At 46.2% G+C, this 24,008-nt stretch overlaps 1 protein-coding gene across 1 annotated transcript; it reads left to right on the forward strand.

Moving 5' to 3' along the window:
* The first annotated feature begins 1,504 nt into the window (after positions 1-1,504).
* On the forward strand, positions 1,505-21,773 carry Mcm3 (minichromosome maintenance complex component 3). The gene is made up of 17 exons (XM_075980647.1): positions 1,505-1,665; positions 3,968-4,080; positions 4,451-4,659; positions 5,140-5,270; positions 7,692-7,930; positions 8,341-8,449; positions 8,906-9,059; positions 9,386-9,517; positions 10,047-10,255; positions 14,139-14,313; positions 14,632-14,758; positions 15,862-16,012; positions 17,416-17,556; positions 18,652-18,755; positions 19,197-19,273; positions 19,678-19,747; positions 21,108-21,773. Exons 1-17 carry the CDS (start codon positions 1,588-1,590, stop codon positions 21,304-21,306), a joined length of 2,418 nt encoding a protein of 805 aa, XP_075836762.1. The 5' UTR covers positions 1,505-1,587; the 3' UTR covers positions 21,307-21,773.
* The last annotated feature ends 2,235 nt before the right edge of the window (positions 21,774-24,008 follow it).

Raw genomic sequence — 24,008 nt, forward strand, 5'->3', positions numbered from 1 at the left:
TATACAGAAATGTGTGTTTTACACACACACACACACACACACACACACACACACACACACACACCTTAGATGAAGTTTCACCACTTGAACCAACAATGCTACCCACAGGAGTCATAGACTGTCTAACAAAAGCTCCAGTCCCGGGCATGAAAAAAAACTCCTTTGGGATGGTTGGTTAGAGTTCTCCAAGTGACTCCTAAAATTATAGGCTATTGCTATTGCTATTGCCTTTTGCTGCCCCTCAGAGGTCGAAGGCAAGTGCCTTCAAACAGGACTCGGAAGAGTCCAGGGGGATCTAATCTGAAAGCCTCCTTCCTGTGGCATAGGTTTCATAATACCAGAGAGTGTTAGCACAAGCTGACACGGGAGGGAAGTGGACGATAGTCCTACCCATCCGCGACTTCTATGAACCACAATGACCGACTTGGCAAGATACCACTAAAGGTGCAATGCTGGCATTCATCTTGGCGGTAACTAGTGCTCTTTTTACAAGGCGAGACAACCTTTTTTTTTTTCTTTTCCGAGACAGGGTTTCTCTGTAGCTACGGAGCCTGTCCTGGAACTAGCTCTTGTAGACCAGGCTGGCCTTGAACTCACAAAGATCTGCCTGTCTCTGCCTCCCGAGTGCTGGGATTAAAGGCGGAGACAGTCTTTAACTTACCTGTGTGGAACATGGTGTTGAATGCCAACTTCTGTGTAGGAGCACGGAATGGTCTCTTGAGCTACACACCCAACCAAGAGTTTTACTTCAGGCTCCTCAGTGGTCTGATATTTTTACAGTGTATTCAGGTAAGAAATGAGTCTTCATTGAAGTAACTTTTTCCGCTTACATTCAATTTCATTTTCTGTCCGAAATAATCTCAAAAGCCATTTTTCTGGAAAGATGCTGTTAAAGCCAGCAACTTGGATATATTTTAAAAATTAAGCCGGGCGGTGGTGGTGCACGCCCTTAAGCCCAGCACTCGGGAGGCAGAGGCAGGCAGATCTCTGTGAGTTCGAGGCCATCCTGGTCTACGAGAGCTAGTTTTAGGGCAGGCTCCAAAGCTACAGAGATACCCTGTCTCGAAAAAAAATTATTTGCTTTTATGTTTTAACAATCTATGGCTAAAAACTCTCTTTCTCTAACGTTTACTTTATTTTCCACGTAAGTCCGATGGGGCGCAAACTTGGGACCCTCAGTAAATCCTAACTTCCCAGGGGACGAAAAGGCCTACAGTCAAAAATGGTGGAGGGACCACAACTCCCAGAATGCAGTGCTTTTTAAGTTTCCTGTTGCTCAATGATGGGGGGGCGGGTCTTGAGTCTCCTCTCTGCTCCATTGGACAACCTTTCTATTAGGGAGGAGAAAGAGAGGCCAGCCTCTCCAATCCAGGTACCGAAGGGAAGGCCGGAACAAGAAGAACCTCGCTATTGGACAGTTGCAATCCGGAAATTAGGAGGATCAGCCAATCATAACGCGTTTAGGCTCCCCGCGCCCTCCACCGTAAACTTCCGTGGCGGGAAAACTTGGGAAGTTTTCGCGCCAGGGCGGAGACACGCGGGTTTTTTTCGGCACTGTTTGGCGGCCGGTGATTTTGGGGCAGCGGCATGGCGGGCACCGTAGTGCTGGACGACGTGGAGCTGCGGGAGGCGCAGAGAGACTACTTGGACTTCCTGGATGACGAGGTGAGGCTCGGGCGGCCGGCTTGGCTGGTGCTGGGGACCCCGCGGGTGACCCGGCCCGGCAGCTCGGGTGTCTGCCGGTGACCCGGCCGCGCTGATGGGGTCTCTGTGGTTAGCCTGGGCCCGGCGGCTGGTGTCACCGCGGATGACCCGGCCCGGCTGATGGGGTCCCAGTAGTTAGCCTGCGTCCGGCGACTGGGGTCCTGATCGGGTTCAGTCCCTGATATCTTTGCCGAGGGTCATGGCCTCTGGTGCTTCTTTTTGCTGCGCAACTTCCTGATTTCTTTTCTTCTAATTATTGCTATTATTCCTCCAAAACAGTATTTTTTTCATTCCTTAAATTTGCATGAGTTAATTTTACATATGACATTCATTATGAAATTTCATAAATAATTCATTTTGACTGTATTCACTCCTCATCATCCCCTCTTCCCCTCTTTCATTTTTTTTTTTGCTCCCGCTGATTCCCTTCTTCTATTTTCATGTCTTTTTTTTTTCTAAATGAGTCAATGAATTTTTCCCATGGGAGATTTTTAATTTTTATGTGATGATGTCGGTGGTCCCCAAGACCCTTTGCTTGCGGTCTTCCCTTGAGCTACGTATTCTTCTTCAAACTTCTCTTGGTTAGTCTATAGAGTTTTCTTCAAAACCCTCTCGTTTGTCTCGTGAGGACCCAGCTTGCTCAAGGTCCGGTGTCAACAAATTGGTCAAGCCCATCTTAGCAATTGGATGGAAAGGAGGAGGTACTGCCCACAGGGTGCACCGAGGGCTGTGGCAACTGGCTCAGAGTGCTCATATTTTAGTTACTGAGTTACTGCTGGGGGGTGGGGGGCACTTCCACCAATCTGACTGTTTATTGATGTCACACCAAAAGTATCTTGTGTGCAGGTAAAGTGTGGTTTCTGTGCAACCTAGAGTTTAAAGCTACAAGATGTTGGTGAACACAGAAAGTTTGTCGATCAATGAAAAGCAATTTTAAGTTGAATTTTAAGAGTACTTAATTTACATTTTTTATGTATGCTTGAAATACACATCATGATTTTGAAATAAGTCTGCAATCAGACATGTTAACATCAAGAATTTAAAATGCAATTTTCATATTAGTGAGTTTTTTTTTTCACTTACTGCTCTTTAAGAGGTAAGTCATTTTAAGTCCCAATTAAAATATCAACATATATTGATCATGACAGTATGGGATAGGGAATGCTGGGCAGGAAGAAAGGGCTGTATGCAGCCATTTGCTTCCTGGCAACCATTTGAGACCTATGAGTACCAGTATGCTGGTATCCTTATGTGTGACTTAATTGGTGGTCGTTGTCATCTTCACTGGTGTCGACTTCGAGTAGCTCCCAGTTCCCCACTTAGGACTTTTGAATAGCTTAGTGTTGATATCTTCTGACATAAAATAGTATCCCCACAGTCAGTAACTGCTTTACAAATGGATCTGTCAGTGGCTAATAATGCGCTATTGATGTAGACTGCGGTGTATTTTCCTTGTCCAGAAAGGCCTAGACCTCGTTCCATGATGGGGGAAGCCTTTATAACCTAGGGAAGACTGTCCTGCAGTTGAAAGACAGAAGTATGTCACACCAAAGAATGAGAACTTCCCTCGTGCGCTATGTCCTTAAGTACCCCAAGTTCTAGGCACAGCTGCAGACCTCATTGCTGAGCCTGCTTGTGTTCTGACTTCCACCGCTTTCCAGGTACCTTCTAATACTTTCCCGAATCCCTATCTGGCTGTCACTTAGATTCAGGCCCTCCTTATTCTCACTGAACACTCCCCCCTCTTGCACCAGTTTTTGCAGATTCTCGCTGTAAACCCATCTGCTTGCTTGTTCTTTTGCTTGTTGCTCATAAAATGGTCTTACTCTGTAGCCTCACTTGAACTCAGCGGTGATCTCTGCCTCCAATACCTGAGTGCTGGAATTTCAGTTTACCTCCAATGCCCCACCTGACTTCTGACTAAACAAAACTTTTCCTCTTTGTATTTCCTTCTGGAACCTTTGGAAATCCAAGCTTGATATCTCCTAGTAGGTTGTAGGTGAAATCCGAGGCTAGTGTTTTTTTTTTTTTAATTTTCGAGACAGGGTTTCTTCGTAGCTTTTGGTTCCTGTCCTGGAACCAGCTCTTGTAGACCAGGCTGGCCTCGAACTCACAGAGATCTGCCTGCCTCTGCCTCCTGAGTGCTGGGATTAAAGGTGTGCACCACCACCGCCCAGCCGTTAGTCACCAGTTTTGAATTTCAGTTGTTCCAAAACACTTTGAGTTGCGTAGCTGTTTTTGATGTGTCATGATTGCCCCGCAGGAAGACCAGGGAATTTACCAGAACAAGGTCCGGGAGCTGATCAGTGACAACCAGTACCGGCTGATTGTCAGTGTGAACGACCTGCGCAGGAAAAATGAAAAGAGGGCTAACCGGTGAGTGGTGATGGTTTGCAGAGGAATAGCCTGCTTTGGGCTGAGAAAGGCGTCGTCTTGTTTAGACCGGAACAGGCTTCCCTGGAAAGGACCTGGAGTTTATGGCTGTCGTTGTCTCACAGAGAGGAGATGGTGGACATTTTGCTCTTTCGTGCTCCCATTTTCCAGCGTTTGCTGAGTACCATTTTTACATCTTTGATATACCGAAGTAAAAGTCAGTTCGGATGTATTTCCTGAGTCTTATACAAAGTAGAAATGGGTTTTTTTTTTTTTCACTGTTCGTAATGACCTAAGACTGTTTCTTCTTGTTTTGAGGGTCAGTTTCCTGAACTCTGCGTAATTAATGATCCTTTGTCTTGGTCTTATGCAGCCTCCTGAACAATGCCTTCGAGGAGCTGGTTGCCTTCCAGCGGGCCTTGAAGGACTTCGTGGCCTCCATCGATGCTACCTACGCCAAACAGTATGAGGAGTTCTACATAGGATTAGAAGGCAGCTTTGGCTCAAAGCATGTCTCTCCTCGGACTCTCACTTCCTGCTTCCTCAGCTGTGTGGTCTGTGTGGAAGGCATTGTTACCAAATGTGAGTGGGTTGTAGGCTGTGCCGGGATCCTAAGGAAATGGTAGGATAGAGATGTAGGAGGTCCTGGAACTGGAAGAGTTGTAGTGGGCCTGGGGAACTTGAAGATTTAGAGAAGTGAAGCATTGACATTAAATGGTAGAATGTGGAGGACCTCAGGATCCACAGCAATTGGGGGCGTGGGGGGGAACACGACTGGAAGGGACCATCAGCGGTAGCAGAACTGTGTGTTTCCAAAGCTGGAAGAATCTGGCTCTTCCAAACTTACTGCAACCCTGAGCTGTCCCTTAATTGACATCAGTGGTACTTAAAATTTTACATGGATACACTGATACCCTATGTGTAAATGTAAAGACAAATAAATGACAAGTGTTATTGAAATAGGTTAACATAATTGGAAGAACACAGTAAAGTCGTTGCATGGGTTGAGAGCCCTCCTGTGTCTGCCACTGTGTGACTTTATGCATACCTTTGCATTCCCAGGCTCTCTAGTTCGTCCCAAAGTCGTTCGCAGTGTTCACTACTGTCCTGCTACTAAAAAGACCATAGAGCGACGCTACTCTGATCTCACCACTCTGGTGGCTTTCCCGTCCAGTTCTGTTTATCCCACAAAGGTGAGGACTTGCACCAGTTTCCTTGGGAGCTCGGAATCAAAGAAGATTGTTTTAATTCCAGTAGTTGTAGAATATCTGGAGTCTTTGTTCTAAAAGTAGATAATGTGAGATAAGGATTAATTCTGAAGAAAGATGGGATACTAGATAAAGTTAATATAGAAATCCCACCAAAGTTAGGGACTAGAGTTGGCTTAGTTGGTACTTGTTCTGCGAGCATGAGGACCTGGGTTCAGATCTCCAGCACCTAAGTAAAAGGCCAAGCATACCTATGAATGCTTGCTAACCCAGCTGCCTTTGGAGAGAAGAGATAGATATTCCTAAAGGCTTCCTTGCTAGCTGGCTAGTCTAGCTGAAACAGGATACCTGATGCCATACCTAATCTCCACGTGTATGGTATGTGCACCACACATACAGAATAAAATTAAGAAACGTTGAACTATAGAAGGCTGAAAAGGAGACACATTGGGTGACAGGTATTTTAACAGAGTTGTAACAATTATATAATGTGCTTTCTAAAAGTAAAATGGAAAATGCTGCTATTATTTGATGCTATTGTATAATCTTCTGATATTTCAGTGGATTTAGGAAAAAGACAGTAAAAAGCTTTCTTGACAGTATTCAGGGTGAGATAACTTAGGGAGACAAGAGATCATTAATATTGATTACTTGATGTCTATACTCATTTAATCACAGGATACCTCTTAGGAAATAGTTTTGTCTGGGAAGTAGAAAGTACTGGCTCTGAGAAGCTGATGATAAGTGCGTGAAGTTGTAGCACAGTCCCTGGCACATAGCGAACACTCAGTAAGCACACCTTGGCTTTTGTGGTTTTCAGAACTTCACATATAATGGAAGCACACCTTAATGGTTTTTTGTGGAAGATTAGTATATATTAATACATTGTAATAATTATATATAACCTGTATATTATATAGCATATAATTATAGCATGAATATGTAATCTACCATAAAATATATTAATATACAATAAAGATTAATATATTATGATCAATACATAATGGATATTTATATATATTATATATAATGTATATAGCAGGTTAATGTATAATTATAGCAGGTTAATATTGCCACACATTAATTGTATTACTGCATGTTATATATTAATAATCACTTATTGATATATATAATATATAATTTTGTATTATAGCTATACTATATGTTTTTAATACATGTATTAATAAACTTATAGTTTTCATATATATGTACAAACTCTTTAAGTGCATTATTTGAGATTTTATAAGCAGATAAATATATAAATATTTATAAAAATATAAGATATATTTTATTTTATACGTGCTCATATAACCAACATGTAAAGTGAGTAGCAAACTTTCCAGCAAGTAGAAGTCCCTATTGAAGGCTGTGCTATACTGGTGTCTGCATAGTCATGGCTGTCATGGAATTTACTGTGTAGACCTCGTTGGCCTTGAACACAGAGAGAGTCACCTGTCTGTGCCTTTGAAGTGCTGGGATTAAAGGCATGTAGAGCACCATGCCTGGTAACCCTGACATCTTAACAGGAGGTGTTCTTGCCTAGTGGTTCTCATCCTTCTTGATGGTACAGCCCTTTAATACAATTCCTCATATTGTGGTGACCCCCAAATATAAAATTATTTCATTGCTGCTTCATAACTGTAATTTTGCTACTGTTATGAATTGTAGTGTAAAATCTGTGTTTTCTGGATGACCCCTGCCCAAGGGTTGTTACTCCCAAAGGGCTCACAAGCCACAGGTTGCAAACGACTGCTTTTGCCTGTTTTGCTGTGTACATGTTATTGTGTTGAGCAGTCTTGGTGTAACATTGTGTATGATCACAAGTGTGCATCTTATCACAGTTTTCGTTTGTGTGACTCTTCCACATGTATTTACCTATTGTCTTTAATTTTGCTTGCTGTAAGCAGTCAGTAGCTCTGGTGCATATTTCTCTTGGGTATTTCTTGGAAGTGGAAAAACTACATTAGAGTTGGGCATGCTGGTGCACACAGCACTCAGGAGCCAAAGGCAGATGGATCTCTTGAGTTCAAGTCCAGAGTGAGTTCCAGGACAGTGAGGGCTACACAGGGAAACCTTGTCTTGAAAAAAGAAAAAGGAAGAAAGAAGAAAAACTGCATCAAATTGTAATCACAGATTCAGCATCAGTACGGGGAGTCAGGATTTTGATTTAGGTGTTAGTATAGTCATGGTCCCATTGGTGAAAACTGACCCTTTCGTTGCTTGATTTGTTATTAATTCAGTGATCAGGCTAGGAAAGCTGTAAGAGATGCATACACTTTTATCATGATTCTAGCTGGTAAAGTTTCAAATTCTCTGAAAGATGTTTTCCACATTAGATGAATGCTACATTTTTGAGACAAGACTGAAATGACTTTTTCTGTGGCCTTTTTTTTTTTTTTTTTTTAGGATGAGGAGAACAACCCCCTGGAGACAGAGTATGGCCTGTCTGTCTACAAGGACCACCAGATCATCACCATCCAGGAGATGCCAGAGAAGGCCCCCGCTGGTCAGCTTCCTCGCTCTGTGGATGTCATTCTAGACGACGATCTGGTGGATAAAGTGAAACCTGGTGATAGGATACAGGTGGTGGGGACCTACCGCTGCCTTCCAGGGAAGAAGGGCGGCTACACCTCAGGTACCTTCAGGTAAGGATCTGCTGTGGACTGCAGCACCGTTGGCAGTTTCTGTCCCAGCAGTGCTTAACTGGTGGATAGTGTGCACTGCCTGCTAGTAGGATGGCCTGATTCTAGGACCTCCTCCTTCTCATACAGCACTGGGAATGTTGGCCATCCTAGGCCAAACATGGGAGTCATGGTGACACAAATACAGCCCTGGGACCAGCCTCCTTTCCATCCTGCCTCCTTTCCATCCCGCCTCCTTTCCATCCACACTTGTTTGTTGGGCATTCCATCCTCACTGTGGCTCATGGACAAAGAGCTCATCTAGGTTCAGGAACTGCGCTCCCCCCCCCCCCTCCATATTCTGGTTTAGTTTAATAGACCAAGAACTCTTAGTGGTGCTGGGGTCCAGCGGGCTTCCTCTTGCTGTGCTGCAGGACTGTCCTGATTGCCTGCAATGTGAAGCAGATGAGCAAGGACGTGCAGCCTGCCTTCTCTGCCGACGACATAGCCAAGATCAAGAAGTTCAGTAAAACCCGTTCGAAGGTCGGTGAAGAGTTGGGTGGGTTTGATTTGATTGTGTTGTGTCCTATGTGGCCATCTTTGTGCTACATCTGGAAGAAGGTGGGATTTTATTTTCCACTAAAGTATTTGTTACTAGCATCCAGTTTTGTTGCAGCTGGCAAGTTAAGGATGTTTTTGACATTTGATTGGTAATACTTGTTCTGTCTGCTCGGCTCTCCAGTTAAACCTAATGCAAATAAGAGTGTAGGAGTTAAAATATCAGTGCACCATTGAGCCTTTCATATCACTGGTTTGGTTCTCCTGTGGAGACAAGTCTCATGTAGCCCAGGGTGTCCCTGAACTCCTGATTATCTTGTGTACACTTCCATCTGTGCTTTTACTTCCTATTTTGAAATAAAAAGAGTTTGTATTTTCTGTCGGCTCCAGAAACCCTGCTGGGTCTCACTAGGTTTTTTATTCTGGTTCTTCCTCCTGTAGGATGTGTTTGACCAGTTGGCCCGCTCATTGGCTCCAAGCATTCATGGGCATGACTATGTCAAGAAGGCAATCCTCTGTTTGCTTCTGGGAGGGGTGGAACGAGAGCTCGAAAATGGCAGCCACATTCGTGGAGACATCAATATTCTCCTCATAGGTATGGTGCTGGGGGACATGTTATATATACAGAGGCTTTTTTACCTTGAGGAGTGGGCTGTAAAAACGTGTGTATATAAGATTGTACCTTCTACAGCTGATCATATTTCAGTTCCATCAAAGTGCAGAAGGCTAAAATGGATGTCTTTAAAAATGATCCCTGAAATTCTTGATGTATTATACCTAGACTGAATTCTGAGAATGGGAAAAAGGAAAGAAGTAACATCAGGTTACTGTGGGACTTGGCCAGGAAGTGTGCTGTGGAAGCCGAATTTGCTGGGGTATGTGGGGACTTTGCTCGAGGTTCACCACTGCCTTGTTCTGTAGGTGACCCCTCTGTTGCTAAATCCCAGCTTCTGCGGTATGTGCTTTGCACTGCTCCCAGGGCCATTCCCACCACTGGCCGGGGCTCGTCTGGAGTGGGTCTCACGGCTGCTGTCACTACAGACCAGGAAACAGGTAAGGGCATGAGGCTTCCTGGCCAAGGCCCAGCATGAGTGTGAGCAGACTCTCCAGGCTGGCTGTGGGCACTGGCTTGTGTTGGGACTATTTGAAAGCTTAGTGAGGTGTGTTGTAAGACTGAATGCTCTAGCTAAGTGGGTCCATTATTGAAGGCTTTAGGTCTCTGTTGCTAAACACGTCTTCTAGAAGATGGCTTGAATGATGGCAAAGGGGAAAACAATTTAGGAGGAAGGTAAAATTGAAATTGGGGGAAGATTTGAAGAGCAGTAAAGGAGCTTTGGTTGGCTGTCTCTGAGGGAGATGAGCGAAGCGAGTGCAGCTGAGAGGCTCCTGTGAGGGAGGGCTCAGCAAGACTCAGGGTGGAGCTGAGAAGTAACACTGCCTAGTTTCCTGTGAAGTCCCACAGCTGAGGCTCTTTACTGTGTTCTCGCGCACTGTGGTGACAGGTGCCTTGGAAAAAGACTCAGATCCTTCTCTGTCCTCTGACTTAGACCGTGCCATGTATATTTACCTCTTCTGTTCCCAGGGGAGCGTCGCCTGGAAGCTGGTGCCATGGTTTTGGCTGACCGAGGAGTTGTTTGCATCGATGAGTTTGACAAAATGTCTGATATGGATCGTACAGCCATCCACGAGGTGATGGAGCAGGGTCGAGTGACTATTGCAAAGGCTGGCATTCATGCTCGGCTGAATGCCCGCTGCAGTGTTTTGGCAGCTGCCAATCCGGTCTATGGCAGGGTAAGTGGAATCCGGCCTATAACCTCTATTCTTGGATTAATTTGGTTTTGCCTAATAACTGGGCTGAGAGGTTTATTATAAGGGAATAGTAAATCAAAAACAACTTGTCTTGTTACTCTTCTTGGATTATTAGCAGTCATTCTTCACAGTTCTGTATAACAGAATAACTTGTGTACGCATGTCTGTGCCTGCATGTGTGTAGGCCAGAGGTCAGTGTTGGTGTCTTCCTCTGTCATTCTCCACCAGAGGTCAATGTTGGTGTCTTCCTCTGTCATTCTCCACCAGAGGTCAATGTTGGGTGTCTTCCTCTGTCATTCTCCACCAGAGGTCAATGTTAGGTGTCTTCCTCTGTCATTCTCCACCAGAGGTCAATGTTGGGTGTCTTCCTCTGTCATTCTCCACCAGAGGTCAATGTTGGGTGTCTTCCTCTGTCATTCTCCACCAGAGGTGAATGTTAGGTGTCTTCCTCTGTCATTCTCCACCAGAGGTCAATGTTGGGTGTCTTCCTCTGTCATTCTCCACCAGAGGTCAATGTTAGGTGTCTTCCTCTGTCATTCTCCACCAGAGGTCAATGTTGGGTGTCTTCCTCTGTCATTCTCCACCAGAGGTCAATGTTGGGTGTCTTCCTCTGTCATTCTCCACCAGAGGTCAATGTTGGTGTCTTCCTCTGTCATTCTCCACCAGAGGTCAATGTTGGTGTCTTCCTCTGTCATTCTCCACCAGAGGTCAATGTTGGTGTCTTCCTCTGTCATTCTCCACCAGAGGTGAATGTTGGGTGTCTTCCTCTGTCATTCTCCACCAGAGGTCAATGTTGGGTGTCTTCCTCTGTCATTCTCCACCAGAGGTGAATGTTAGGTGTCTTCCTCTGTCATTCTCCACCAGAGGTGAATGTTGGTGTCTTCCTCTGTCATTCTCCACCAGAGGTCAATGTTGGGTGTCTTCCTCTGTCATTCTCCACCAGAGGTCAATGTTGGGTGTCTTCCTCTGTCATTCTCCACCAGAGGTCAATGTTAGGTGTCTTCCTCTGTCATTCTCCACCAGAGGTCAATGTTGGGTGTCTTCCTCTGTCATTCTCCACCAGAGGTCAATGTTGGGTGTCTTCCTCTGTCATTCTCCACCAGAGGTCAATGTTAGGTGTCTTCCTCTGTCATTCTCCACCAGAGGTCAATGTTGGTGTCTTCCTCTGTCATTCTCCACCAGAGGTCAATGTTGGGTGTCTTCCTCTGTCATTCTCCACCAGAGGTCAATGTTGGTGTCTTCCTCTGTCATTCTCCACCAGAGGTCAATGTTGGGTGTCTTCCTCTGTCATTCTCCACCAGAGGTCAATGTTGGTGTCTTCCTCTGTCATTCTCCACCAGAGGTCAATGTTGGGTGTCTTCCTCTGTCATTCTCCACCAGAGGTCAATGTTAGGTGTCTTCCTCTGTCATTCTCCACCAGAGGTCAATGTTGGTGTCTTCCTCTGTCATTCTCCACCAGAGGTCAATGTTGGGTGTCTTCCTCTGTCATTCTCCACCAGAGGTCAATGTTGGTGTCTTCCTCTGTCATTCTCCACCAGAGGTGAATGTTGGTGTCTTCCTCTGTCATTCTCCACCAGAGGTCAATGTTGGGTGTCTTCCTCTGTCATTCTCCACCAGAGGTCAGTGTTAGGTGTCTTCCTCTGTCATTCTCCACCAGAGGTGAATGTTGGGTGTCTTCCTCTGTCATTCTCCACCAGAGGTCAATGTTAGGTGTCTTCCTCTGTCATTCTCCACCAGAGGTCAATGTTGGTGTCTTCCTCTGTCATTCTCCACCAGAGGTCAATGTTGGGTGTCTTCCTCTGTCATTCTCCACCAGAGGTCAATGTTGGTGTCTTCCTCTGTCATTCTCCACCAGAGGTGAATGTTGGTGTCTTCCTCTGTCATTCTCCACCAGAGGTGAATGTTGGTGTCTTCCTCTGTCATTCTCCACCAGAGGTCAGTGTTAGGTGTCTTCCTCTGTCATTCTCCACCAGAGGTGAATGTTGGGTGTCTTCCTCTGTCATTCTCCACCAGAGGTCAATGTTAGGTGTCTTCCTCTGTCATTCTCCACCAGAGGTCAATGTTGGGTGTCTTCCTCTGTCATTCTCCACCAGAGGTCAATGTTGGTGTCTTCCTCTGTCATTCTCCACCAGAGGTCAATGTTGGGTGTCTTCCTCTGTCATTCTCCACCAGAGGTGAATGTTGGGTGTCTTCCTCTGTCATTCTCCACCAGAGGTCAATGTTGGTGTCTTCCTCTGTCATTCTCCACCAGAGGTCAATGTTAGGTGTCTTCCTCTGTCATTCTCCACCAGAGGTCAATGTTGGTGTCTTCCTCTGTCATTCTCCACCAGAGGTGAATGTTGGTGTCTTCCTCTGTCATTCTCCACCAGAGGTGAATGTTGGGTGTCTTCCTCTGTCATTCTCCACCAGAGGTCAATGTTGGGTGTCTTCCTCTGTCATTCTCCACCAGAGGTCAATGTTGGGTGTCTTCCTCTGTCATTCTCCACCAGAGGTCAATGTTGGGTGTCTTCCTCTGTCATTCTCCACCAGAGGTGAATGTTGGTGTCTTCCTCTGTCATTCTCCACCAGAGGTCAATGTTGGGTGTCTTCCTCTGTCATTCTCCACCAGAGGTCAGTGTTAGGTGTCTTCCTCTGTCATTCTCCACCAGAGGTCAGTGTTAGGTGTCTTCCTCTGTCATTCTCCACCAGAGGTGAATGTTGGGTGTCTTCCTCTGTCATTCTCCACCAGAGGTCAATGTTGGTGTCTTCCTCTGTCATTCTCCACCAGAGGTGAATGTTGGGTGTCTTCCTCTGTCATTCTCCACCAGAGGTCAATGTTGGTGTCTTCCTCTGTCATTCTCCACCAGAGGTCAATGTTGGGTGTCTTCCTCTGTCATTCTCCACCAGAGGTCAATGTTGGGTGTCTTCCTCTGTCATTCTCCACCAGAGGTCAATGTTGGGTGTCTTCCTCTGTCATTCTTCACCTGAGTTTTTGACATAGGGCCTGGGAATGAACCTGGATTTTGCTGTTTGGCTGCTGGCTAGCCATAAAGGTGACACTGGGAAACCTTCAAGAGTATTTTCTGTGGTTAGGTCATTACGCTTTTCTAATGTTAGGGGAGAGCTTGCAGTAATAGCAGTCCACCTCCTAAATGCTCTCAGATCTGAGCCGTGCTCTTTGGGGCAGTGTTGGTGTGGAGTCATGACAACACATACAGTGAGAATGCACAGTGTGCAGGGAAGAAGGCTGTGTTGAAGTGTGGAGCCGCTGGAGCCAGCACTGTCAGAGACTGCTCACAATCATCCTATGCTTGGTTTTCAGTCAACTCCCGCTCACCGTGCATCCAGGAACCTCCTAAGAAGAGGTTTTGTGAATCCCCTGATGTTCAGCGTTCGACCCATAGTTAAGGAAGCTGTGATATATGTGTGTGCTTATTTATTTATTTTGTTTATCGGGATGGGGTCTCTGTGTATCCCTAACTGTCCCAGAACTTAACTGTGTAGACCAGGCTGGTCTCGGACCCAGAAGTCAGAGGCAGGCAGATCTCTGTGCATTCAAGATTGTCCTTGTCTATATAGTAAGTTTTAGGATGGCCAGGGCTATACAGAAACGCTGTCTGAAAACAGAACAGAAATTTAGTTTCGTGTGCAGCATGCATGCGAAGGGCAGAGGACAGCTAGGAGTCATTTCCCTCCAGCCATATTGATACACTGATCCTGAGGATTGAACCCAGGACCTCACACATGCTAGGCAAGGACCACTGAGCAATATTCCACTATGTATTTTATGTGGCCTAGCCTTACATTCCCACCCCCAGATTGATTTGCCCTTGATGTTCTTCCTACTGATGTTGCCTCTACCTGATTGTCTTCTTGTGTTCTCCAGTATGATCAGTATAAGACTCCCATGGAGAACATTGGGCTGCAGGATTCGCTGCTGTCACGATTTGACCTGCTCTTCATCATGCTGGATCAGATGGATCCTGAACAGGATCGGGAAATCTCAGACCACGTCCTTAGGATGCACCAGTACAGAGCCCCAGGGGAGCAGGATGGTGATGGTGAGAACATGGAATAGCATGGTGGCTTGTGGAAGAGGGCCTGACAGATCCCCCGCCCCATACCTTTGGCCCAGCCCCAGGGCTTTGGCTGTTCCGTCCTGGGTTAACATCTCTGTCCTTCTCCCCTTACTTTACTGCTCACTGGGGTTGAGGGTGTCTGTTCATTTTGCATTCTGCTATATTTCTTAGCATCTTCTGGGTGTCTTCTGATTTGTGAAGTCCACGTGTCTGTTTCCTCCTGGGTCTTTGGCTATAGAAGGGGCAAGTTGACTTGGCTGAAACTCATTAATCTCCTTTTTCTCAACTTGTGTTTCCTAGCTTTGCCGTTGGGTAGTTCAGTGGATATTCTGGCCACAGATGATCCCGACTTTGCCCTGGATGACCAGCAGGATACCCAGATTTATGAGAAGCATGACAAGCTTCTACATGGGAGCAAGAAGAAAAAGTGAGCACCCCTCTTAACCTCTCTTAAGAGAACCTGAGCTGTTGACCACTAGGTTTTCTTTTCCGGGTCTGCAGGTAAACCAACTGTCTTTGCCGGTTGCCTTGCATGTGTCTGGGTGATTTAGCTCAGGGTCAGATCTTTCCTGAGATAGCAAGTTTGGACAGAGCCAGGCATGGTTCACACTTACAGTCTCAGCATTCAGTTTGGAACTGGCCTGGACTACAGATAACCTGACTCAAAATTGTTTTCGACAATATGCCCAAGTGCTAGTGGTGTATGATCAGTCCTCTTAGGTGCCCTCTCGTTCTTTGTGGTAGTTTTTGGTGACTGTTAGTAGGTAGCAATCAGTCTTGGAGAGTGAATTTGAGTAGAAGAGACTTGATTGGGTCTCAGAGTATATGTGAACTCCGGTAGCTCTGTTGGGCCATGCTGTAGCAAGAAACATAATTGTACTGAATTTGAGTTGACTTTTTCTCTTGAGCCAGTATTCCCACCTACAAAATGTGGCTGTTGTCAGGTGTGGTGGTACATACTTTTAATCTCAGCACTCAAGAGGCAGAGGCTAGTGGATTTCTGTGAGTTCGAGGCCAGCGCAATTACACAATTGAGTTTCAAGCCAGCTATTGATAGATAGTGATACTGTTTCCAAAAATGGGGGCCAAGGGTCTGGAGAGATGGTACAGTGGACAAAGGCAGTTCCAGAGGACCTGTGTTCACTTTCTGGCACCCACATAGCAGTTTACGAAGGTCTGTAACTCTAGTTTCAGGGGATTCTCTTCTAGCCTCCATGGACACAGGCACACACAGGGGGCACAGACATACATGCAGGCGAAACTCCATGCACATACCATTAAAATAAATCTAAAAAAATAAATAAATAAAATAAGACTTGTAATACCAGAATGTCTTCTTCCCTAGGTTACCTGAGTTACAGATAACACCTGAGGTTGAATAGACGATGCTTGAAATGCTCTGTGTGTGTCCCTGTTATGGTGGTGGGCTCTGGGCTTATCTCTGCACTGCCATTGGTCCTTGCCTTCTCTGAGAGCTTAAACCATTGCCCAAGATGGCTTAGGAAAATGACGTGCATTCTCTTGGATCAGGGAGAAGATGGTGAGTGCAGCTTTCATGAAGAAATACATCCACGTGGCCAAAATCATTAAGCCCGTCCTGACACCAGAGTCTGCAGCCTACATTGCAGAAGAATACTCGCGCCTGCGCAGTCAGGACAGCATGAGCTCAGATACTGCCCGGGTGAGTGCACAGAGAGTTTTGGTCCTGGAATGTGAGGGCAGGGGATCCTGCTCTCTGGGAAAAATAGGGAGTTGTTTTTTTTTTAATAATTTATTTTCACTTTATGTGCATTGGTGTTTTTCCTTTGGTCTGTGTGGAAGCTGGAATTACAGACAGTTGTGAGCTGCCATATGGATGCTGGGAATTGAACCTGGGCCCTCTGGAAGAGCATCCAGTATTCTTAACCACTGAGCCATCTCTCTAGCCTTCAAAATATGTTTCTGTTTCTTTTTGATTTTTCAAGACAAGGTTTCTCTTGTCTATTCCTGGCTGTCCTGGAACTTCCTCTGTAGATCAGGCAGGCCTCTAACTCACAGAGATACACCCGCCTCTGCCTCCCAAGTGCTGGGATTAGAGGTGTGTGCTGCCACCACCACCACCCAGCCACATTCCTGTTCAGAACCTGGGATTTTTAATTTGACTGTCCTTCCTGGTCTGAAGAGCTTTGTTAACACACATGTAATTATCTCTTTTCTGGAGAAGATGAAAACCAAGACCTCAGATGTAGTGAGAATCTCCCCCGGTGAACCATGGCTAGATTCCAGGGAATGGCCTCGTCTCCATTCTCACATGCAGTGGGAAAGGAACTGAGTGAGGGTTCAGGCTTGAGGAGGAGGCAGAAAGGTAGATAGGAAGATCATATATTTATCACGTACCCAGTGTGGCAATTAGAAGAGCATGGGCGTGAAGGGCTATTTTGAGTCCAGATGTGAAGAGAAGTAGGTTTTGCTAATGAAAGTCTCTAGAGGGGTGTGAATGTCAGTGATGCTCTGAATAGCTAGAAGTTGAGCGCCCGTGATTCAGAGCGGCCCTTGAATTTATCTGCATCTTCCAGGGACCATGTAGTTCATACAGGACTAAAAGGAGAGAGTCCACAGTTCAAAGCCCTGCTTCTGTGACAGACCTAACTGTCCCCTAATACGTGATTTGTCTCTGGGTTCTATTGGTACTTTCCTCCCCTCTCTGCCTTTGATAGCATGCTCAGGACATCACTGTGTCTTAGAACAAGTTCTTACTTAGCTTAAACCTGCTCCCCCACGGCTCTCCATGGGTTCCCTAGGGATCACAGGTCACTTGTTTCCATACTAAATAGCTCCTTTCTTTAGCCCCAGTCTTCTCCGTGCAGGAACTGTTTCAGTGCGTCTGTGTCAAGGACCTGCTCACTGGGGCAAGAATTGGGTGTTATTGTTAGTATGTTGTGCTGGTCGATCCCTCAGGTTGGATTGTCTAGCTCTGTTAGTGCACATGAAGATTTCACCAGACTCTTATGTGACACCGAAATTGGATCTTGGAGTGTCTAAACTCCAAGCTCATGGTGTTCCCATGTTCCCTCAGAAGTAATTCCCTCCCGTTTCCTTCCCTAGACATCTCCAGTTACGGCCCGAACACTGGAAACCCTGATCCGGCTGGCCACAGCCCATGCAAAGGCCCGTATGAGCAAAACCGTGGAGCTACAGGATGCAGAGGAAGCTGTGGAGCTGGTTCAGTATGCTTACTTCAAGAAGGTGAGCTTTCAGGCAGCCCCTCGGAAGAGGAGGCAGAAAGTGTAAGCCAGACAGGATGGAGGACACCTGGAGAACAAGGCCCTCTAAATCAGCTGTGTAAAGGGCATGCGAGATCCCAGAGACTGAAGCAGCAAGTACAGGGCCTGCAACGGTCTGCACCAGGGTCTCTGCGTATGTGTTACAGCTCTCAGTGTAGTATTTTTGTAGGACTCCTGAGTGCTGAATGACTGGGTCTCGGATTCGCGGACCTTTTCTCAAAAACTCTTCCTTCTATTGCTTTGCCCTGTCCGACTTCAGTATGATGGCTTGTTATATTCTATTTTGTCATGTGTGATTGTTATTTCTTAGCCTGTTCTTTTCTAGTGAGACACAGAGTGGATCTGGGTGGGTGGGAGGGAGGTGGGAGGAACTGGGAGGAGCAGAGGGAGGGGAATCTATAATAAGGATATATTTTGTGAAAAAAAATTATTTTTAATAAAGGGGGAGAAAATAAGGTAAATAAGGTGAGCCTTGTCGCCGTTGCTACTGCTCATCTGAGGAGCTGTAGACCTCGGAGGTTTAGAGCTATGGTTCTGCCATCCTTTTCCTGTTTCTCTCTCCTTACAAAGTCGGGAGCTGTGTTAATTTCAACTAAATACCTGGTCTATAAAGAAATGATTATTCTTAGCCGGGTGGTGGTGGCGCACGCCTTTAATCCCAGCACTCCGGAGGCAGAGGCAGGCGGATCTCTGTGAGTTTGAGACCAGCCTGGTCTACAAGAGCTTGTTCCAGGACAGGCTCCAAAACCACAGAGAAACCCTGTCTCGAAAAACCAAAAAAAAAGAAATGATTATTATCCCCTTAACCGTAATGATTTGGACACCCCCCCAAACATGCCTTTTTACTCAGTGAACCTGGGTACCTGCTGTGACAGGCTTCCTGGTGTTGATGAAAGGCTAATAAGCTTCCCCTGCCTCTGGTCCTGGGATGTGGACTGGGGGAAGGACAGAGAGATAAATCTTAGATACTTGGAAGTCATTTCTGCTGGTGATGCAGAAGAGATTCAAGGTTCCTTACTGAGTTTTGCACCAGTGATGTCCATTGGTTTGGTTTTAGGTTCTGGAGAAGGAGAAGAAACGTAAGAAGCCAAGTGAGGATGAGTCAGACCTGGAAGATGAAGAGGAGAAGAGTCAGGAAGACCCCGAACAGAAGAAGAAGAGGTACAGTGGGGCATTGAGAAGTGAGACGAGAAGCTGTCGGGGTGGAGAGAGTCTAATTGTTGGCGGCGGGTCATGGCCCTGCAGGGTTTCAGAGGAAGGTAGTTAGGCACAGGAGTGGGAGGAGAGCCTCTGTGTTGTTCAGGATGGTTTCCTATAAGGGATGCTGAGTAGCAGAAGTGATGCTATTATTAGGTCATCAGATGTTCTTAAGGCAATTTTCCCCCTCCTGCACAATCATTTATTAGGTTGGTATCAGGGACCCAGAGCACTGGGTGGCAGGGCCTGGAGAATGTCTTTCAGGAAATACAGTGGTTCGATCAGGCCTGAGTGATTCCGATGTTTCTTGTTGGTTGTGCATTGTTCTGGTGTGCATGTGGTCAGAGCCCTAAAATGGAGCTCCCTGAAGCCGTGTCAGTTTCTTGACTGCTACGGTTATTTCAGGAGGAGGACCGATGCCGCGGATGGGGAGTCCTATGACCCTTATGACTTCCGTGAAGCCGAGAAGGAAATGCCTCAAGGTGAGTGAGCTTGCCTCGTGATCTTCCAGCTGCAGTTTGTGCTGCCTTTTCTTGTGAGCTCTTACTGACTTTCCAAGAGACCCTGTGACCAGGATGTTTGTCTCAAGAGAGCCTTGGGAAACCCAGTGCAAACTTAAGAAAAGAAGCCTAACTTAGCTGTTGGCTTCCTCCTTTATTTTATATGACCCTTTGCCTTGCCTGGTTTAAGCATCCTGGATAATGCATTGAGGGTCTCCTGCTTCACTTAGTTCCTCTACCCATGGGGGATTTCCCTGTATTTATTATCCTGCCCGGCCCTGTAAGAACCATGGGAGGCAGCAAGACAGGGAGGGTGTGGCTTCTCAGTGTTGCTAGAAATGGCTTCACCTTGCTGTCTCCCCCACCCCTGCATTGCTCCCCTGAAGTGTACACTCCAAAGACCGACGATTCTCAGGAGACCACCGAATCCCAGAAAGTGGAGCTGAGCGAGTCCAGGTGAGTCATCTGCTCGTGCTTGGGAATTCCTGCTGCTGGGGGACCAGCTTCCAGGCAGAGTGCCAGCCGCCTCTGTTGAGCTGAGCTAGAACCCCAAGGGCTTTACAACACTCCACTGCTCCTAAGGCCAGGCTCACAAAGTCAGGCCAGTGTCTGAACGCCCGTGACAGTTGCAGCTCTCGGCCGGTTTTCTGCACTTTCTTTGTGGAAATTAAGTTGTTACTTTTAAGTCAAGAAGAGGTGGCTTAATTCACCAAGGACAAATTTTGATTTGTATCTTAGCTTTGGCTTCTTGTAATTGTGTCTATTTGATTTGACACAGATTTTCACTAGGGCTTCGAAAAATATTTTTCAACCTGAAATTTAATGTTTACTGGATACCAGAGAAACTCCATAGCTAAGGCTAATTTGTTAGAAGATATAGAACACCATGCAGTCAAACGTAGAAAAATATTTAGAGAGGAACACTAAAACCAGTTGTAATTCCATGCTCCAGAAAATGTCACTGAACCCTGTGCTTTCTGGGTCGACTCAGATTTCCAAGGGGTGCTGTGCGAAGAGTTTTGGTTTTAAAACACTTCACTATACAAAGTAGACTGGCCTTAAACTCAGATTCCTCCTTGCCCCTGCATCCTGAGTGCTGGGGTTAAAGGCATGTGCCCCCTCACCTAGTTTGATGTATAGATTTGTTTTTTTGTTTTAAGACAGGGTTTCTCTGTTTAACAGCCATGGCTGTCCTGGAACTCACTTTGTAGACCAGGCTGGTCTCAAACTCACATAGATCAGTCTGGCTTTGCCCCCCAGTGTGTGCCACCACTGTCTGGTAATATATAGAATCTTAAATAAGCTCTTGAACGGCATTGAGGTGGCTCCTTGTCACTGCCATTTACAGTGAAACATACTTAGGTTTGTTGCACGGCACCCTCGTGTGGCATGGTAAGGTTCCTAGACTGGTGGAGAGGTGTGGGCTCTTTAACTACTGTGAATAAACTGTCCCTCAGATACTGGGCCAGCCCATCTACTGTGCCGTGTGCAGGGTTGCCGGTCTCGTCAACAGCCTCCAGGCTTCACCGGCCCCCTCATGTTCGACTTGCAGGAAGCTCTGTGAGCAGTGTAGGTTAGCGTTAAAGAGAGCTGCTTAGACTGTTGGGAGAACACTAATGTTAATGCTTCATATCTAAGCTTGCCATAGAGCTTCAGGTTTGTGTATGACCGTTTTGTTTAAGACTTGGTCTCAACATGCGGTACAGACTGCTTGTGAATTTAGGGTTTCTCCAGCCTCAGCTTCCTTAGTGCTGCTATTGCATAGGTGCCGCAGTGTGCCTGGCTTCTCTGCTCATGGTTTTCCTCTCTTGGGCAGGTTGAAGGCTTTCAAGGCGGCCCTCTTGGATGTGTTCCGAGAAGCTCACGCGCAGTCTGTGGGCATGAGCCACCTCACAGAATCCATCAATCGGGATAGAGAAGAGCCCTTCTCCTCAGAGGAGATCCAGGCATCACTAAGCAGAATGCAGGATGACAACCAGGTCATGGTGTCTGAGGGCATCATCTTCCTTATCTGAGCAGGGCATGTATGAAGTCCCTCTGCCAAGGACTGCCCTGTCCCCGCCATTGTCTCCATTCTCCAGTAACTGTTTAGTGATGGAAGCTGCGGAACGTGGGTGATGAGGCTGTCAGGACCTGGTGGACGCTCTGAGAATGGCTGCTGCTGTGGGCTGGAGCGGGGAGAGGGCGGGGGCCAGGACTCTGGTCACACACCTTCCGGCCTTAAACGATGGCAGTTATTGCAGGACTTGTTGGGTTTGGGGGCACAACTGTTTTTTGTGTTTATTGCTTGTGTTTTTAATTCCTCCGCCACCCCCAAGCACTTTAGGACAAGCCTTGAGGTCTGTTTGCCAGAGTGGCTCGAGCAGATCACAGGTGGATTGGAGAAAGCTTTCTTTGCAGTCAAATTAGACTAAAATGTAATTAAGTGTTGTTGACCTAAGTATCCGAGATATTGACACCCAGTAAATAGAACTATTTTATACATGTGGACTTTGTATTCTGTGGTTTAAAAATAGTAACTGCGGGCGGTGGTGGCGCACGCCTTTAATCCCAGCACTCGGGAAGCAGAGGCAGGCGGATCTCTGTGAGTTCGAGACCAGCCTGGTCTACAAGAGCTAGTTCCAGGACAGGCTCCAAAACCACAGAGAAACCCTGTCTCGAAAAACCAAAAAAAAAAAAAAAAAAAAAACTGTGTGTGTGTGTGTGTGTGTGTGTGTGTGTGTGTGTGTGTGTGTTGGAGCTGGGACATGTGTTGTGTGGTGGTCAGTGGGCATCTTGTGTGTGTTGGTTCTCATCTACCATGTGGATCCTAGGGATCCAACCTGGGTACCAGTCTTGGCAGCAGGCACCTAGGCACCTAGGCACCTTTACCCTCTGAGCTGTATTAGGCCCCGGCCTCCTTGAAGATTTTTTTTTCTTTTTAACTCCATTCTAAAAACATTCCAAATGAAATCATATGCTGACCAACCTGGTCTATAGAGCGAGTTCTAGGACAGCCAGGGCTACAAAGAGAGACCGTGTCTTGAAAAGTACAGCAAAATAAATAAATAAAAATCACACACTGAGGCCGGGCGGTGGTGGCACACGCCTTTAATCCCAGCACTCTGGAGGCAGAGGCAGGTGGATCTCTGTGAGTTCGAGGCCAGCCTGGTCTACAAGAGCTAGTGCCAGGACAGGCTCCAAAGCTACAGAGAAACCCTGTCTCGGAAAAACTAAAAAAAAAAAAAAAAAAAAAAAAACCCACACGCTGAAATTAGCTAGACCCAAAGACTGTGCAGCTCAGTGAACTTCTCTACCTTCAGAGTAGCCATTGGGAAGGGAGGCTGTGGAGGTCACCTGAATTCTATGCTTTCGCTACTGAATTTATTTTTATGCACTTAATCCACCACCAACAAAGAAAACATCATGGCAGAGTTAAACTAGAAAGAGCTCATATGCGTTAGTCCTCCCCGTGACTCAGCATCCAGTCTTTTGTTCTCCTGTCCACATGTTACACCGTACCCTCCTGTGTACCGACAAGGTTCCATATGTGAGGGACAATATGTGCTTCCTTTTCCAAGGTTGTGATGCCCCGTATGTATTCTATGTGTTCCTACAAATTTTATGATTGCTTTTCCTTAGAGTGGAGTGCTACTTTATTTTTTATATATCTCAGATTTTATCTATTCATCTGTTGATGTACAAGTGAATGGATTCCAGTTCTTTGACACCGTGAATAAAGCAGCAATAAACATGGGGTTTACCTCTGGTAGGGTATGGAATCAGTGTGGGGTACAAGTATCTACCCCACTTGTATGGGTATGGAGTTCTCTAGGGTGTGTGCCCAGGATGCAAAAGTTTGGGTCATATGGTAGTTTTACTTTTAATGTCTTGAGAACTCTCCAAACTGATCTCCCCAATTTTTATAAGGCATTTTTAATTTCATTTGCAGGATTAGCTTCTGCATTTACATCGGGTCTCCACAAGGTGGCAGTGGCCTGCTGTGATCTCTTTTGGGGATTTTATTTCTGTCCTGTAGTTTTTTTCCTCAGCAGACTATTTGTCAGCTAAAACAGATTGTGCACACCAGACCTTGCTGATTTGGAAAAGCTAAATAAACACATCGGCCTCCTGAAGTCCAGGGAAACTGGCTCAACCAAGGTTCCTTTTTAGAGGACTGATGATTTACGTCAGAAACTTAAAATGGTTCTTATCTGTAGCCTTGCAGGGTACTTCCGCCGTTACTCGGCATTGAGACATTTGTTTTTAGTTGTGTACAGAAGTTGGCGGGGCCAGCACAAATTTCTCTATAGAGTAGCTTTCGAAGAACTTTTTTTTCTTTTTCTTATTTTTCCAGGGTTTCTCCATGTAGCTTTGGAGCCTGTCTTGGAACTCACTCTGTAGACCAGGCTGGCCTTGAACTCCCAGAGATCCACCAGCCTCTGCCTACTGAGTGCTGGGATTAAAGGCGTGTACCACCACTGCCCAGCCACTTTTCAAAGAACTTTTAAATTTTCTTATAAACACAAAGCATGTGTTTGGGGTGTCACAGACTTAAGCTGTTGTCCTGGTGGCAGATGAGCCCTGGGGGTATGTCATGTTGGCTGGGGGTTATTCTTTATCCTGAAGCTGTGAAGCAGATGCTTCTGTAGCTGTTCATGCCAGTGTTTTATTCTGGTGTGAGGATGAGGACAAAATTATTGGTGCGATTTCCCCCTACACACACAGCACACACACA

This window comes from Microtus pennsylvanicus, chromosome 7 (assembly GCF_037038515.1).
Source record: "Microtus pennsylvanicus isolate mMicPen1 chromosome 7, mMicPen1.hap1, whole genome shotgun sequence".
In the NCBI taxonomy this organism is placed as follows: domain Eukaryota; kingdom Metazoa; phylum Chordata; class Mammalia; order Rodentia; family Cricetidae; genus Microtus; species Microtus pennsylvanicus.

Coding starts and splice junctions, on each gene's coding strand:
- Mcm3 (XM_075980647.1), top strand. CDS start 1,588: ATGGCGGGCACCGTAGTGCTGGACGACGTGGAGCTGCGGGAGGCGCAG. Junction 4,081..4,450: donor AATGAAAAGAGGGCTAACCG/GTGAGTGGTGAT, acceptor GGTCTTATGCAG/CCTCCTGAACAATGCCTTCG. Junction 10,256..14,138: donor CCAATCCGGTCTATGGCAGG/GTAAGTGGAATC, acceptor TGTGTTCTCCAG/TATGATCAGTATAAGACTCC.